At 47.3% G+C, this 18373-nt stretch overlaps 1 protein-coding gene across 1 annotated transcript in view; it reads left to right on the top strand.

The window, feature by feature from the left end:
* The first annotated feature begins 3425 nt into the window (after window positions 1-3425).
* LOC130109021 (leucine-rich repeat-containing G-protein coupled receptor 5-like) overlaps window positions 3426-18373 on the top strand; it is a 77408-nt gene continuing 62460 nt past the window's right edge. Inside the window, exon 1 of the mRNA XM_056275723.1 lies at window positions 3426-3838. Coding sequence (XP_056131698.1) covers window positions 3426-3838 — 413 coding nt within the window. The remainder of the gene's footprint in view (window positions 3839-18373) is intronic.

Raw genomic sequence — 18373 nt, 5'->3', positions numbered from 1 at the left:
ACACACACAGATAGGGAGGAAAGAGTGACACACATACACACACACAGAAAGAAAGACAGAGACAGAGAGAGCGAGACACACACACACACACACACACACACACACACACACAACTCTGATTGCCTCATATTAAAAAAACTTTCAACAAGTCTTACTTCATCCCCATTGTACTTTGTGTCTTTGGTGTGTGTGTGTGTGTGTGTGTGTGTGTGTGTGTGTGTGTGTGTGTGTGTGTATGTGTGTGTGTGTGTGTGTGTGTGTGTGTGTGTGTGTGTGTTTGATAACCATCTACTTATCTCATGTTACCTGAGCTGATTGCACTTTATTGTCTCTGTGTGTCTGCCTGTCTCCCATGGCGGTACTGTGATAAAGACGCTCTGTCTTACTGGTACAATGTTCACACACACACACACACACACACACACACACACACACGGCGGGAGGAGGAGGACAGATCAGTACAAAGTTGTGCCAATAATTAACCACAGGTCAGTGCGCGCGCGCGTGTGCACGTGTGCATGTGCGCGTGTTTCTTTAAGGACTATGTTTATTTAGCATTGAAGCATTTTAGTCAAAGTTCAATTTTTGGGGTCTTTTTTTAAAAAACCGTCATTTACTGGGGATGGGATAGGCTCCAGCATCCCCGCGACCCTGAGCGCAGGATAGGCGGTTCAGATAATGGATGGATGGATTAAAAAAGTTACTTTGTTAAAAGAGTTAATTTGTTAAAAAGAGTTACTTTGTTAAAAGAGTTAATTTGTTAGAGTTACTTTGTTAAAAGTGTTAATTTGTTAAGAGTTAGTCTGTTAAAAAGAGTTCATTTGTTAGTTAATTTGTTAAAAAGAGTTAATTTGTTAAGAGTTAATTTGTTAAAAAGTGTTACTTTGTTAAAAGAGTTAATTTGTTAGAGTTACTTTGTTAAAAAGTGTTAATTTGTTAAGAGTTAGTTTGTTAAAAAGAGTTCATTTGTTAGTTAATTTGTTAAAAAGAGTTAATTTGTTAAGAGTTAATTTGTTAAAAAGTGTTACGTTGTTAAAAGAGTTAATTTGTTAAGAGTTAGTTTGTATAAAAAAAGTTCATTTGTTAAGAGTTCATTTGTTAAAAATATGTAATTTGTTAGAGTTAATTTGTTAAAAAGAGTTACTTTGTTAAAAGAGTTAATTTGTTAGAGTTACTTTGTTAAAAAGTGTTAATTTGTTAAGAGTTAGTTTGTTAAAAAGAGTTAATTTGTTAGAGTTAATTTGTTAAAATAGTTAGTTTGTTAAGTTAATTTGTTGAGTTAATTTGTTAAAAAGAGTTATTTTGTTAAAAGACTTAAATTGTTAGTTAATTTTTAAAAAAGGGTTAATTTGTTAAAAGGAGTTAATTTGTTATAAACAGTTAATTTGTTAAAAGAGTTACTTTGTTAAAAGAGTTAATTTGTTAGAGTTAATTTTTTAAAAAGATGTAATTTGTTAAACAGAGTTGATTTGTTATAAAAAGTTAATTTGTTAAAAGAGTTAATTTGTTAAGTTAATTTGTTACAAAGAGTTACTTTGATAAAAGAGTTACTTTGTTAAAGAGTTAACTTGTTAAAGATTTAATTTGTTAAGAGTTAATTTGTTGTAAAAAGTTAATATGTTAAAAGAGTTAATTTGTTAAAGAGTTAATTTGTTAAACAGAGTTAATTTGTTAAGAGTTAATTTGTTATAAAAAGTTAATTTGTTAAAAGAGTTAATTTGTTAAAAAGTTACTTTGTTAAGAGTTAATTTGTTAAATAGAGTTAATTTGTTAAGAGTTAATTTGTTATAAAAAGTTAATTTGTTAAAAGAGTTAATTTGTCAGAGTTAATTTGTTAAGAGTTACTTTGTTAAAAAGAGATAATGTGTACACAGTAACACAAAGTGCTGCACAGTAACCACAGAGGAGGATACTGACGTAGATGCAAATCAAAGTAGAAAGACTAAAATATAAGTACAATAAAGCAAAGAAGAAAAGACAGCCAGTCAGAAGGCAGGGACGTGACGTTGAACATTGACAGGAAGTCTTCCTCACTCTTCCTCACTCTTCCTCACTCCAGCAGCACCACGAGCTGAAGATGCCGCTTGAATTTTTAATTGCCCCGCAACCTGCCGGGGTCCCCGGGTCGAGGGGGTCCCCCGAGGAATGTCGCCCCCCACCTCCCGCTCTCTCTCGCTCTCTCTCTCGCTCTCTCTCTCTCGCTCTCTCTCTCTCTCTCACACACACACACACACACACACACACACACACACACACACACACACACACACACATCCCTCTGCACTTGGTTGCACAAAACTGCTCGCGCGCAACGGGCAGCTGCACCCGCTGTTAGTGAATGGAAGGGCGTGACGTAAGATGTTGGGAGAGACAGACAGACAGACAGACAGACAGACAGACAGACAGACAGATAGAGAGCGAGAGAGAGACAGACAGACAGATAGAGAGACAGACAGACAGACAGACAGATAGAGAGACAGACAGATAGAGAGAGAGAGGGAGAGAGAGGGGGGGGAGAGAGAGAGAGGGAGAGAGAGGGCGAGTCATGCTAATAAAGCATCATTGAATTGAACTGAGAGAGAGGGACGAGCGAGAGAGACAGGGAGAGAGACAGGGAGAGAGACAGGGAGAGAGACAGAGAGAGAGAGACAGGGAGAGAGAGAGAGAGACAGAGAGAGAGACAGGGAGAGAGAGAGAGACAGGGAGAGAGACAGAGACAGAGAGAGAGACAGGGAGAGACAGAGAGACAGAGAGACAGAGAGAGAGACAGGGAGAGAGAGAGAGACAGGGAGAGAGAGAGAGACAGGGAGAGAGACAGAGACAGAGAGAGAGACAGAGAGAGAGAGAGACAGACAGACAGAGAGAGAGACAGGGAGAGACAGAGAGACAGGGAGAGAGACAGAGACAGAGAGAGAGACAGAGAGAGAGAGAGACAGACAGACAGAGAGAGAGACAGGGAGAGAGAGAGAGACAGGGAGAGAGACAGAGACAGAGAGAGAGACAGAGAGAGAGAGAGACAGACAGACAGAGAGAGAGACAGAGAGAGAGAGAGACAGAGACAGAGAGAGAGACAGGGAGAGACAGAGAGACAGAGAGACAGAGAGAGAGACAGGGAGAGAGAGAGAGACAGAGAGAGAGACAGGGAGAGAGAGAGAGACAGAGACAGAGAGAGAGACAGAGAGAGAGTGAGACAGACAGACAGAGAGCGAGAGAGGGAGGGGGGAGATAGAGGGAGGGGGGAGATAGAGGGGAGGGGGGGACTATTTAAAAGACAGGGGCTGCAGAACACAGCAGGACTCAGTTTGAGGGACTGACGGATAAACGACACGTGCACGCAAACACACTTCCACACGCACGCGCATCGACCAGGGAAGCAGGACTGTCGATTCGACCCGAAACTTTCCTGTCGTGAATCTCCGGGGAAGATGCCCGTGGTGGTGGTGGTGGTGGTGGTGGTGTTGGCCATGTCCGCGGTTCTGACGGCCGGGCTGGAGGATGCGGCAGGCGGGGAGAGGGGAGCGGCCGGGCTGGAGGACGCGCCGGGCGGGGAGAGGGGAGCGGCCGGGCTGGAGGACTTGACGGGCGGGGAGAGGGGGGCGGCCGGGCTGGAGGACGCGCCGGGCGGGGAGAGGGGGGCGGCCGGGCTGGAGGACGCGGCGGGCGGGGAGAGGGGGGCGGCCCGGCTGGAGGACGCGGCGGGCGGGGAGAGGGCAGCGGGACGGCCCGGCTGTCCTGCCCGGTGTCGGTGCGAGGAGGACGGCGTGCTGCACCGGGTGGACTGCGCGGACCTGGGTCTCAGCGAGGTCCCGGCCAGGCTCAGCGTCTTCACCGCCTATCTGTAAGTGTGCTTGTGTTTATTTAAGCTGCTGTTTCCTCGTGAGAACCCGGCACCTATCCACTGTGTGTCCACTGTGTGTCCACTGTGTGTCCACTGTGTGTCCACTGTGTGTCCACTGTGTGTCCACTGTGTGTCCACTGTGTGTCCACTGTGTGTGTGTTCGTGCTTGCATCTCTGAACGAGAGCAATGTTACAATGTCTGTCTGTCTCTCTCCCTGTCTGTCTGTCTGTCTGTCGCTGTCTGTCTGTCTCTCTCACTCTCTCCCTGTCTCTCTATCTGTCTCTCTGTCTCTCTGTCTGTCTCTCTCTCTGTCTCTCAATTCAGTTCAGTTCAACAGGGCTTTATTGGCATGACCATATCCAGTTACACAGTGTTGCCAAAGCACAAGGTGGTACACAACAGTACAGTACACTTTATAACACACACAACTATCATAGAAAAAGTTGCTGTATTGTTAAAAACAAACAAACAAACAACAAACAACCAATTTAGCAACACATTTAGTAGTGCAACGTTAATTGAACTTGAAGGACAAAGAAGAGAAGAACAAAAAATAGAAAAGGAAGAAACCTCTGTGTGTGTGTGTGTGTGTGTGTGTGTGTGTGTGTGTGTGTGTGTGTGTGTGTGTGTGTGTGTGTGTGTGTGTGTGTGTGTGTTTGTGTGTGTGCACGGGGTGCCCACTCGCTGTCCTTCAGATTGTGACATCAACAATATATTTGACCGCTGTGCTCTAGTTTGTCTTCTCCTCTTCCAGTAGGGTGGCTAGTTTGTCTTCTCCTCTCCCAGTAGGATGGCTAGTTTGTCTTCTCCTCTCCCAGTAGGATGGCTAGTTTGTCTTCTCCTCTCCCAGTAGGATGGCTAGTTTGTCTTCTCCTCTTCCAGTAGGATGGCTAGTTTGTCTTCTCCTCTCCCAGTAGGATGGCTAGTTTGTCTTCTCCTCTTCCAGTAGGATGGCTAGTTTGTCTTCTCCTCTTCCAGTAGGGTGGCTAGTTTGTCTTCTCCTCTCCCAGTAGGATGGCTAGTTTGTCTTCTCCTCTCCCAGTAGGATGGCTAGTTTGTCTTCTCCTCTCCCAGTAGGATGGCTAGTTTGTCTTCTCCTCTCCCAGTAGGATGGCTAGTTTGTCTTCTTCTCTCCCAGTCAGATGGCTAGTTTGTCTTCTCCTCTCCCAGTAGGATGGCTAGTTTGTCTTCTCCTCTCCCAGTAGGATGGCTAGTTTGTCTTCTCCTCTCCCAGTCAGATGGCTAGTTTGTCTTCTCCTCTCCCAGTAGGATGGCTAGTTTGTCTTCTTCTCTCCCAGTAGGATGGCTAGTTTGTGTTCCCCTCTCCCAGTAGGATGGCTAGTTTGTCTTCTTCTCTCCCAGTCAGATGGCTAGTTTGTCTTCTCCTCTCCCAGTAGGATGGCTAGTTTGTCTTCTCCTCTCCCAGTAGGATGGCTAGTTTGTCTTCTTCTCTCCCAGTCAGATGGCTAGTTTGTCTTCTCCTCTCCCAGTAGGATGGCTAGTTTGTCTTCTCCTCTCCCAGTAGGATGGCTAGTTTGTCTTCTCCTCTCCCAGTCAGATGGCTAGTTTGTCTTCTCCTCTCCCAGCAGGATGGCTAGTTTGTCTTCTCCTCTCCCAGTAGGATGGCTAGTTTGTCTTCTTCTCTCCCAGTCAGATGGCTAGTTTGTCTTCTCCTCTCCCAGTAGGATGGCTAGTTTGTCTTCTCCTCTCCCAGTAGGATGGCTAGTTTGTCTTCTCCTCTCCCAGTCAGATGGCTAGTTTGTCTTCTCCTCTCCCAGTAGGATGGCTAGTTTGTCTTCTCCTCTCCCAGTAGGATGGCTAGTTTGTCTTCTCCTCTCCCAGTAGGATGGCTAGTTTGTCTTCTCCTCTCCCAGTAGGATGGCTAGTTTGTCTTCTCCTCTCCCAGTAGGATGGCTAGTTTGTCTTCTCCTCTCTCAGTAGGATGACTAGTTTGTCTTCTCCTCTCCCAGTAGGATGGCTAGTTTGTTGAGATCAGGGAGGCTTCTGAAGTTTGGGTGGATGTGTTCAGTATTTGGGTAGTAATGTGGTTACACTTAGGACAGGTGATGATGAAAGTTTGATGCTAGAGCCAACGGGGTGTAGGCATGGAAGTAGACGTGATTGGTTGTTGGTTAGGGTTAGGGTTTAAACTCTTTTTGAATTTCCATTGTTTGCAAGCGTTAACGTTAGCTAACGTTACAGTACGATCTGGCAATGTTAAGGTCATTCGTAAGCTAGCTAGCTAAATATTTCAGTGCACATCGTTTGTTTCAAGTCAGTGCGCTTCGAGGTTCCATGCTGTCTATTGGCCGACGCAACAGCCAATCACGGCTCCTTCCGTGTCTACACCCCGTTGGACCTAGCATCAAGCATGATGAAGTGCAGCTCTATCTGTCCGCGGCTCTACTCGTGGTGGTGAGCAGAGTCCCAGAGGCAGGTGGCTGAGGGGCTCCTCTCTGCAGGGTCTCTGCTGGGTCTCTGTGGGGGAGGGATTGTTATGGAGCATGCCGGGGCCACTTACTGTTGATAATCAGTGTGGTCCTCACTCTGCTCTGCATCACTGGCTGTTTTCTGCAGGACTGTGCAGAACTGAGGCTCTGCACAGTTCTGCATGCACAGCCTCAGTTTGTCTGTTTCACAACCTTCCGGCACAACAAATCTTAATTGTGGCGGGAGCAGTGTGTGTGTGTGTGTGAGTGTGTGTGTGTGTGTGTGTGTGTGTGTGTGTGTGTGTGTGTGTGTTTCATGTGGTGTTGATGGCTGAAGTAGAGTGAAAGGTTTAGGAGAATTACTAGTCATCAGAGGTCATAACTGCATCTTCTCTCTAAACAAGCATCTAAGAGCAAAACCAGTGCTAAAGTAAAAGCACAAGAAAGAGATTTTTTTTAAATGAGTGAATACAATAAGAGCTAAGAGCAGGTAACAGGGTAGTAGTTCTTCAATAGGTGAGTTTTCAAGATGTGCTGAAAGATGTGCAGCGACTCCGCTGTCTTGACATCAGTGGGGAGTTCATTCCACCACTGTGGGGCCAGAACAGAAAAGAGCCGTGACCGGGTCGATCGGCAGCAGGGGCCTCTGAGCGACGGGACAATCAGGCGTCCCGAGGCAGCAGAGTGACGTGGTCGGGCCGGGGTGTAGGGCTTGACCATGGCCTGGAGATAGGAAGGAGCTGTGGAGATGATCCTTCACTGCCCTGTAGGCTAGCACCAGAGTCTTAAACTGGATGCGAGCAGCTACTGGGAGCCAGTGTAGGGACATGAGAAGGGGAGTTGTGTGAGAGAACTTAGGGCGGTTGAACACCAGACAAGCTGCAGTTTTCTGAACAAGCTCCAGAGGTCTGATGGCCGACGCCGGGGCACCAGCAAGGAGGTAGTTAACGTAGTCCAGCGGGAGATGACCAGAGCCTGGATGAGCACCTGTGTCGTCTCGTCAGTGAGGAATGGGCAAATCCTCCTGATGTTATAGAGGAGAAATCTGCAGGAGCAAGCAACCGATGCAACGTTTGCAGCAAACGACAGCTGGTCGTCCAGGATCACACCCAGATTCCTCGCAGTCGAAGTTGGCGTCACCACGGTGTTGTCAATGGTGATGGCCAGGTCTCAGTGCAGGCAACCTTTCCCTGGGAGGAACATCAGCTCTGTCTTGTCCAGATTGAGCTTCAGGTGGTGTGTCGCCATCCACTCCAAGATGTCAGCCAAGCACGTCTCTACTTGTGTGTCAGAGGGAGGAAAGGACAAGATCAGCTGGGTGTCATCGGCATAACAATGGTAAGAGAAGTCATGTGAGCGAATAACAGAACCCAGGGATGTCGTGTAGAGGGAGAAAAGGAGAGGACCCAGAACCGAACCTTGTGGAACGCCTGCAGTCAGTCTGCGAGGCTCCGACACAGATCCCCTCCATGTCACCTGGTAGGAGTGACCTGTCAGGTAGGATGCAAACATTGGGAGTGCAGAGCCTGTGACACCCAGCGCCTCGAGAGTAGAGAGGAGGATCTGGTGGTTCACTGTGTCGAACGCAGCTGACAGGTCCAGGAGTATCAGGACAGAGGAGAGAGAGTTTGCTCTCGCAGCGTGCAGCGATTCTGTCACTGCAAGGACCATCTCTGTCGAGTGACCCACCCTGAACCCAGACTGGTTGGGGTCCAGGTGGTTGTTCTGGTGGAGGTACAAAGAAAGTTTGTCAAAGAACACGTTCGTGAGTTTTGGATAGAAAGGGTAGAAGGGAAACCGGTCTGTAGTTTTTGACGTCAAAGGGGTTAAGTGATGGTTTCTTGAAAAGGGGGGTGACTGTAGCTCAACTTTCTTAGGCAGTAAGGTGAGAACAACCCTCCTGCAGCTTAGTGGCAGACGCCCACTGGCGAGACTGTCATTTAGCACTGCCAGCAGATCCCCCTCAATGACTTGTAAAAGTCAACAGGTAGACATCAATTCCAGGAGCTTTCTCACTCTGCATTACTCTGCAGAAAAGGATGGAGTTCATCAGAGGAGAGAGCTGTTTCCAACTCTATATTATTACTCTGCTGTTCAACCTGAGGGAGATCGGTGTAAAAGCTCTGAGACACTGCCTGCTCCTCTCTACACAGGTTACTGTAAAAACTGACAGCACACGTCACTGACTGAACTCATTAAGGTTTGTGTGACATTCCGAGTGTACGCTTGACAAAGTTCTCTTATTTGGACTTTTCGAATATCTCACCACTATTGTACAGACACAGAATCTGATTTTATAGTTTTATACATGTGAGAAAAGAAAACAGTTGCATTAGTCAATAATCTATACGCTATAATCTCGTGAGCAGAACAGTGGTTGGTAAATTCATTGAGACACAAACCAACCCGCCATGCAGTACAGGTTGTGAAGCACTCAACATAAAGACAACTAATTGCAGGTTAAGGCAAAAAGATGAGTTTTAAATTTGGATTTAAAGGACTCAACAGACTCTGATTGTCTGATGGCAGCAGGCAGGTTAGTCCACAAGAACGAGGCCTGATAGGAAAAGGCCCTGCCACCAGCTGACTTCTTTTTAACTTTGGGTACACACAGGAGCCCTGTATTTTGAGAACGAAGTGCTCGAGATGGAATGTAAGGTTTAAGGAGATCAGACAGGTAGGATGGGGCAAGCCCATTTAGGATTTTATAAGTCAGCAGAAGCACCTTGTATTCTGATCTAACATGGGTAGGAAGCCAATGAAGGGAGGCAAGAATTGGTGTAATATGGTCACATTTCCTAGATTTAGTTAGGATTCTAGCAGCAGCATTCTGAACCATCTGAAGACTTAGTACTAGAATGTGGCAGACCTGAGAACAGAACATTACAGTAATCAAGTCTGGATGGTTGTACTGGTTGTGATCTCAGAAGCGCATCTGATTCTTCTGTAGGTCTCTGTAGGTCTGTCTGGGTAACAGTCCTGAATGACTGTTATTCTACTGTTACTTTACTGACTGATCAATGATGGGCGAGAGAGAGAGATAGAGAGAGAGAGAGAGAGAGAGAGAGAGAGAGAGAGAGAGAGAGAGAGAGAGAGAGAGAGAGAGAGAGAGAGAGAGAGAGAGAGAAGAGAGCAGTAGTGATTGAAAGAGAGTCTGATGGGTCCATACAGTCAGACAGACTGCCAAACGTCATCTGTTTGAACCAGGACCGGGTCAAGGTGTGACGTCACAGTCGATGAGCTTTCAACAGAGAGGGCATTCAACAACCACACACACACACACACACACACACACACACACACACACACACACACACACACACAGCCACACACACGCACGCACTTGCTGGGTGTCCATCGTATGTGATGAGGACCATCTTCCCCTATTTGTGAGTCCTTTGGTGGCTGAATAGTGTGATCCTGGATGCACAGTTGCGGTTGCAGACCGGGCACATAAAAGTGGTGCTGGGGGGGCAGGGGGGCAGGGGTGCAGGGGTAGCTTTGTGATTATGCCTCTTCACACGCTTTGCTACACGGTGTTGTGTGCGCTGGTTTTCCATGTACTTCACTCCCTGTGAGACGTGAGAGCGCCAGGTGGTGCGGCAGGAGGCAAGTTCCTCCAGAGAAGAGGGGCTGATCTGGCATCTTTTCAGTGTGGTCTTCTTTTGGTCTTGGAACCGCTTCTTCTGCCCACCAGCAGTGCGTTGACCAAGGTGTAGTTGGCCGGAGAGGACTTTACGTGGGAGTCGTTGGCTGGGCGTGTGAATGACACGCCCAGTCCACCTGAGTGGATGGTGGTTTAGGGTAGACTCCACGCTGCAGCTGCCTGCCCACTCCAACACCCCTGTGTGTGGCACTCTGTCCTCCCAAGTAATGCCCAGGATCCTCTGGAGACATCTCACATGGAAGGCCTCCAGGCTTCTGAGATGGTGCTGTAGATGGTCCATGCCTCACATCCCTAGAGTAGTGTGGAGATGCACACTGCTCTGTAAACAAGCACTGTGGTGTGGAGACTGAGGTTGCTGTTCTGGAAAACCCTTCCCCTTAGATGACCACAAGATGTTGAGGCTTGTTTGAGGCGGTGCTGAATCTCATCGTCTATGGTGCAGGTGTCAGATAGTCTGCTTCCCAGATATTTGAAGGCAGGAAGAGTGGCCAGTTGTTGCCCTTCTGCTGTGAAGGTTGTTGGGTGGTTTGGGAAGCCGGCAGTCATCTGACAGATTACCTCTGTCTTTTGGGTGTTAATAATCAGTCCCATCCTCCTGTATGCAGCTACAACTGCCGACAGAGTGTTCTGTAGGGCTTCTGGTGTGTGGGCTACCAGGGCACAATCGTCGGCATACTGTAGGTCCATGATGGTCTCAGAGGTCAACTTGGTGGTTGCCTGAAACCTCCTGATGTTGAATAGGTTTCCATCGAGCCTGAAGTCAATGGTGACTCCACCCATCTTCTTCATCCTCCTTTGTAACCGTGTTGTAATAGAGACTAAGAAGATATTGAACAGGACTGGGGCTAGCACACAGCCTTGTCTGACTCCAGTGTGCACACCAAAGGGCTCAGAACTGTGGTTCCCCACTACCACTCGGGCCACCATTCTTGAGTGAAACTGTCCAAGGATGGTGAGAAACTTGGGTGGACATCCAAATGTCTTCAGGACTTGCCACAGCAGGGCCCGGTTAACTGTATCAAATGCCTTTGAGAGGTCTATGAATGCTATGTATAGATCCTTGTGCTGTTCTCTGCATTTCTCCTGGAGCTGGCGTGTCACAAAGATCATGTCAACGGTCCCTCTGTCCTTTCAGAGGCCGCATTGTGACTCTGGTATGACAGGTTCGGCTACTGCGAGTGTTAGTCTGCGGAGCATGATCTTGGCTAGGACCTTTCCTGCAATGGCCAGCAGTGAAATACCCCTACTGCTGGAGCAGATGGATTTGTCTCCTTTGTCTTTATAAATGGCCACAATGTTGGCGTCTTTCCACTGTTGGGGGACACACTCGCGACTCCACACCTCAAGGATGTAGAGATACCGTGTCCTCGTAGAGAGGTAGCCCCCTTCCTTGAGGATTTTAGCTGGAATGCTATCAGGTCCAGGGGACACACACACACGCGTGGGTGGTTGTGTGTGTGGTTGTGTGTGTGGTTGTGTGTGTGTGTGTGTGTGTCCTGTTTAAAAGCGGCACAAAGAGCAGGATTTAAGTTTCACTCTCCCTACAAACCTCCACAAATCTCTCGATAACAGCCTTCTCTACTTTCTGTCTGTCTGTCTGTGCGTGTGTGTGTGTGTGTGTGTGTGTGTGTGTGTGTGTGTGTGTGTGTGTGTGTGTGTGTGTGTGTGCGTGTGTGGTTGTGTCTCCTTGGGCTGAGCTGATGGATATCAGACGATTATTCAAATGAGCAGAAACACAAACCCTGAAAAGACGAGCATGTGAGAGATGTGGATCTTTTCTTGTGTTTACGTCCTCCCCTCTCCGTCTCTCTGTCGCTCTGTCTGTCTGTCTCTCTATCACTCTCTCTCTCTTCCTGTCTCTATTGCTCTGTCTCTGTCTGTCTGTCTGTCTGTCTCTCTCTCCCCCCTCTCTCTCTTCCTGTCTCTCTATCACTCTCTCTCTCTTCCTGTCTCTCTATCACTCTCTCTCTCTTCCTGTCTCTCTATCACTCTGTCTCTGTCTGTCTGTCTCTCCCTCTCTCTCTTTTCCTGTCTCTCTATCCCTCTGTCTCTGTCTGTCTCTCTCTCTCTTCCTGTCTCTCTATCGCTCTGTCTCTGTCTGTCTCTCTCTCTCTTCCTGTCTCTCTATCGCTCTGTCTCTATCTGTCTCTCTCTCCCTCTCTCTTTATCACTCTGTCTCTGTCTGTCTGTCTCTCTATCGCTCTGTCTCTGTCTATCTGTCTCTCTCTCTCTCCCTGTCTCTCTATCGCTCTGTCTCTGTCTGTCTGTCTCTCTATCACTCTGTCGCTGTCTGTCTGTCTCTCCCCTCTCTCTCTCCCTCCCTCTCTCTCTCTCTCCCTGTCTCTCTGTCTTTCTATCGCTCTGTCTCTGTCTGTCTCTGTATCGCTCTGTCTGTCTTTCTCTCTCTTTGTCTGTCTGTCTCTCTCTCTCTCTCTCTCTCTCTGTGTTTGTCTGTCTGTCTGTCTCTCTCTCTCTCTCTCTCTCTCTGTGTTTGTCTGTCTGTCTGTCTCTCTCTGTCTCTCTCTCAATTCAGTTCAATTCAATATGTGCTTTATTGGCATGACATACGTTTGTGTACATGTAAAACAACAACACAACAACAACAATGATTATAATAATAACAGCAACAACAGCAATGTTATGATATTAAACAGCAACAGTACAATAGGTGCCGTCCCCCACTGTCTCTCAGGTTGTGGCAGGACAATATAGATCTTGCTGCAATGCTCGCCGCTGCCCCCCTCCCAGGACCCCCCGCAGCTTACCTGCATCCTCCATGTCCTGCTACTCTGGAGTCACATGGTCCAGCTCCTGGACAAAAGCCCGGCGCTGTTTTCCGCGTGTCACATTCTGTCTGTCTCTCTCCCTCTCTCTCTCTCTCTGTCTTTCTATCGCTCTGTCTCTCCCTCTCCCTCTGTCTTTCTATCGCTCTGTCTCTCCCTCTCTCCCTCTCTCTCTCTCTCCGTCTCTCTATCATGCTGTCTCTCTGTCTTTCTATCGCTCTGTCTCTCTCTCTCTCCGTCTCTCTATCATGCTGTCTCTCTGTCCTTCTATCGCTCTGTCTCTCTCTCTCTCCATCTCTCTCTCTCTCTCCATCTCTCCATCATGCTGTCTCTGTCTTTCTATCGCTCTGTCTCTTTCTCTCTCCGTCTCTCTCTCTCTCTGTCTCTCTATCATGCTGTCTCTCTGTCCTTCTATCGCTCTGTCTCTCTCTCTCTCTGTCACTCTCTGTCTGTCTCTCTCTCTGTTGTTACTGACCTTCATACTATCATCATCATCATCATCACCACAGTCATCCACACCATCATCATCCCCATCATTATCACCATCATCATTATCACCGTCATCATCATCATCATCATCATCATCGTCACAATCACCATCCCAGAGTATCGGTGCTGTGTCCTGTCATAGCATGTTCTGAATAGTCTGTGTGAGGAAATGAAATGAAAGTCATCATCATTCCTCATTTCAGTGTAAGGAGCTTCTGACATATCAGAAAAGTGACACTCTAAATAAAAAACAGATCATCTGAAGAGAGTTTGGATGTTAGCTGAATTGTGGTGTCCAAGTACTTCCTGTTTCTGCGTCGTTACACGTTTTCTTCAGCGTCGCAGCAACACGGCGACCATTCAGGATCATCTACCCATTTCTCCCCTCCCCCCTTTCCTTCTGCGCCATCTTCACCCGTCTACCGTCTTCTGTCGTCCAGTGGATCACACTTGTTGATCTCCGTGGGACATCAGAGGAAACAGCTTGGTTGCCGAGCTCTGGTTGGCGAATCGTTGTGACGTCACTTCCTGGTTGAAGAACAGAAACAAGCAGAAGAGCAGAGCAGAGCTGCTGGTGAGGAAACAAAGAAGCAAAACACATGAAGAAGTAAAAACCAGGCTATGATGCATGAAGGACAACATGGTTTGAGAGCCAGACAACTCTTCAGCTCACACTTAAAACACGGAACTGATTCAGACACAGAGAAGTAAACATGCTGAGTTCAAAGGTCACTTCACACCGAGTCCTGAAGCACGACTGTCCTCTAGTCTCCAGATGTTTTCTAAGGACCGCAACAATGAACCATGACCTCATCTTCAACTAGGCTTAGTAGCAGCAAGAGGTAAGTTAGGAATATCGCTCTCTCTCTCTCTCTCTCTCTCTCTCTCTCTCTCTCTCTCTCTCTGTCTGTCTCTCAGCATTACGTCATATCTTTTAATCTCAGCATAGATGCCAGTGGCTTTTTTTTTCTTGTATGCACACACTGAGTATAAGTCAAATCAGATCTTTAGCACAGAGTCGTCAGTGTTCTACCCTGGTCTGTGCTGGTCTATAGACTGGTTTTTTTTATTCCCCCGCTATTCCCCCCCAGTTCCCCCTCCCCCTCGAACAGGCGCCCCAACCGACCAGAGGGGGCGCTAGTGCAGGGACCAGGACACATATCCACATCTGGCTTCCCACACACAGACACGGCCAATTGTGCCTGTAGGGACGCCCGACCAGGCCGGAAGTAACACGGGGATTCGAACCGGTGATCCCATAGATTTTGGACTGCTTTTCTGTTCATTGCCACATATACAAGTCTCATACATACAGGGAATGAGGTTGCTTCACATGGACCACAGTGCCACACAAAAACAAATAATGCACAATAAATATCAAAAACAACAAGCACTTTAAAACATAAAGTTCTTCAGTAACCTGAACATTGCAAGGACACCTGACTCAGACGTTGAGTTTCTGGCAGCGATAGTTGTGCAGGTAGGTGTGTTGTTTAGAGTGACGGTGGAGTTAATTGTGCAAAAAGAAGAAGAACGTTAAACAGTAGTTGTGTGGAAGGTCTGAGTGTTCAGGCTGTTGAGGAATCTCATAACGTGAGGAATGAAACTATTGTGTAGGCTGGTGGAGGCAGCACGGATGCTACGGAACCTCCTGCCAGAGGGTCGGAGGTTGAAGTGGAGGTGGGAAGGGTGGGTGGGTCCTTCATGATGCTGAGGGCTTTACCAGTGCACCGTGCGTTGTACATAGCCTGGATGGATGGGGGAGCAGTTCCTATGATCTTTCCAGCTGTCTTCACTGTCCGCTGTAGGGACTTGTGGTCGGAGGACTTGCAGTTCCCATGCTGGACACTGATACAGCTGGTCAGAATGCTCTCTATGATGCCGCTGTAAAATGTGGTGAGGATGGGTGGGGGAGGTTCGCCTTCTTCAAATGCCGCAGGAAGTTGCGACACCGCTGGGCCTTCATGGAGAGCACAATGATATGTGAGGACCAGGAGAGGTCCTCTGTAATGTGCACTCCCAGGAATTCAGCACTGTTCACTCTGTCCATGGCCGTACCATCAATGGTTAGGGGGGTATGGTGGGTGCAGCTCTTTCTAAAGTTGATGATCACTACCTCAATTTTCCCTAACAGCAACATATATGCATGCTGTCCGTCTTGGGAGAGAGATCCCTCCTCTGTTGCTCTCCCTGAGGTTTCTTCCTATTTTTTAGGGAGTTGTTCCTTATCCGATGAGAGGGTCTAAGGACAGGATGTTGTGTTGCTGTTAAGCCCACTGAGGCAAATTTGCAATTTGTGATATTGGGCTATACAAATAATATTGATTTGATTTGATTTGTTTCTTGTGTAAGGAGACTTCTTGTTTCTTGTGTATGGAGACTTCTTGTTTCTTGTGTAGAGAGACTTCTTGTTTCTTGTGTAGAGAGACTACTTGTTTCTTGTGTAGAGAGACTACTTGTTTCTTGTGTAGAGAGACTACTTGTTTCTTGTGTAGAGACTACTTGTTTCTTGTGTAGAGAGACTACTTGTTTCTTGTGTACAGACTACTTGTTTCTTCTGTACAGACAACTTGTTTCTTGTGTACAGACTACTTGTTTCTTGTGTAGAGAGACTACGTGTTTCTTGTGTAGAGACTACTTGTTTCTTGTGTAGAGAGACTACTTGTTTCTTGTGTAGAGACAACCTTTTTCCTGTGTAGAGAGACTACTTGTTTCTTGTGTAGAGACTACTTGTTTCTTGTGTAGAGAGACTACTTGTTTCTTGTGTACAGACTACTTGTTTCTTCTGTACAGACAACTTGTTTCTTGTGTACAGACTACTTGTTTCTTGTGTAGAGAGACTACGTGTTTCTTGTGTAGAGACTACTTGTTTCTTGTGTAGAGAGACTACTTGTTTCTTGTGTAGAGACAACCTTTTTCCTGTGTAGAGAGACTACTTGTTTCTTGTGTACAGACTACTTGTTTCTTGTGTAGAGACTACTTGTTTCTTGTGTAGAGAGATTACTTGTTTCTTGTGTACAGACTACTTGTTTCTTGTGTAGAGAGACTACTTGTTTCTTGTAGAGACACAACGTTTTTCTTGTGTAGAGAGACTACTTGTTTCTTGTGTAGAGAGACTACTTGTTTCTTGTGTAGGGAGATTACTTGTTTCTTGTGTAGAGAGATTACTTGTTTCTTGTGTAGAGACTACTTGTTTCTTGTGTAGAAACTACTTGTTTCTTGTGTAGAGAGATTACTTGTTTCTTGTGTAGAGACTACTTGTTTCTTGTGTAGAGTCTACTTGTTTCTTGTGTAGAGACTACTTGTTTCTTGTGTAGAGACTACTTGTTTCTTGTGTAGAGACTACTTGTTTCTTGTGTAGAGACTACTTGTTTCTTGTGTAGAGTCTACTTGTTTCTTGTGTAGACTCCTTTTTTCTTGTGTAGAGACTACTTGTTTCTTGTGTAGAGACTACTTGTTTCTTGTGTAGAGAGACTACTTGTTTCTTGTGTAGAAACTACTTGTTTCTTGTGTAGGGAGATTACTTGTTTCTTGTGTAGAGAGATTACTTGTTTCTTGTGTAGAGACTACTTGTTTCTTGTGTAGAGACTACTTGTTTCTTGTGTAGAGAGACTACTTGTTTCTTGTGTAGAGACTACTTGTTTCTTGTGTAGAGATTACTTGTTTCTTGTGTAGAGACTACTTGTTTCTTGTGTAGAGACTACTTGTTTCTGTAGCTTTCTTTTGGAGAGCTTTTTATTTTATCAATGGTACAATGTTTTTGTTGTGTGACCTTTGACATTTTGGTGATGCTACTTCCTGTGAATTTGTGATATTTTCTGGCTGGGAGCCTTCATGGAAGCCTTCCTGAGGAGAGGTGGGTGTTAACAGCAAGTAGCATGTTAAAACAGGGTAATAGGCTTCAGGCTAATTGGAGGCCCAAATCTTATTTGTACAGGTCATAGATAAAGTTCTTTGTTGTCATAAAGTTTATTTCTGTGTGTGTGTGAGTATTTTACATTGTGTACAGCACTTTAGTGTAACATGATAAGCTAGCGAACTTAAGTTAGGCTAACAGAGCATGGCTATGGTTCCTTATCTGGTCCGCTGTTACCCCCATTCCCCCTTCCAGGTGTGCATGTTGAAGCCTGGTGCTGTGAAGCTGCTGTACATTAATCATTGTGTTACACAGCCTGGTTCTACACTGCCTGGTTCTACACAGCCTGGTTCTACACTGCCTGGTTCTACACAGCCTGGTTCTACACTGCCTGTGTGAGAATAACCCCCCGGCTGGCAGGGCAGCAGTTGTCCCGTCTCATTCGTCATCATCCACCATCACAACGCAGAGCTCCGGTCACATGAGGTGTCAGGCGGACCGGCTACACACATGAGGTGTCAGGCGGACCGGCTACACACATGAGGTATCAGGCGGACCGGCTACACACGTGAGGTATCAGGCGGACCGGCTACACACAAGGTGTCAGGCAGACCAGCTACACACATGACGTGTCAGGCGGACTGGCTACACACATGAGGTGTCAGGCGGACCGGCTACACACATGAGGTATCAGGTGGACCGGTTACACACATGAGGTATCAGGCGGACCGGCTACACACGAGGTGTCAGGCGGACCGGCTACACACATGAGTTGTCAGGCGGACCGGCTACACACATGAGGTGTCAGGCGGACCGGCTACACACATGAGGTGTCAGGTGGACCGGCTACACACACGAGGTATCAGGTGGACCGGCTACACACAAGGTGTCAGGCAGACCAGCTACACACAAGGTGTCAGGCAGACCAGCTACACACATGCGGTGTCAGGGGGACCGGCTACACACATGCGGTGTCAGGCGGACCGGCTACACACGTGCGGTGTCAGGGGGACCGGCTACACACGTGCGGTGTCAGGCGGACCGGTTACACACGTGCGGTGTCAGGAGGACCGGCTACACACATGCGGTGTCAGGCGGACCGGCTACACACGTGCGGTGTCAGGGGGACCGGCTACACACGTGCGGTGTCAGGCGGACCGGTTACACACGTGCGGTGTCAGGAGGACCGGCTACACACGTGCTTTCACCAGGACAGCATTCAGGTTGTACCTTCCTACTCCTGCTTCACTTGGCTTTACTTCTATTTCCACACGTGTCATCTGCTGCTGGAACACTGCAGGAACAAGCAG

This window comes from Lampris incognitus, chromosome 3 (assembly GCF_029633865.1).
Source record: "Lampris incognitus isolate fLamInc1 chromosome 3, fLamInc1.hap2, whole genome shotgun sequence".
NCBI classification, from domain to species: Eukaryota; Metazoa; Chordata; class Actinopteri; order Lampriformes; family Lampridae; genus Lampris; species Lampris incognitus.
The sequence above is the reverse complement of the archived record's forward strand: the minus strand, read 5'-3'. Positions and strand labels throughout refer to the sequence as shown.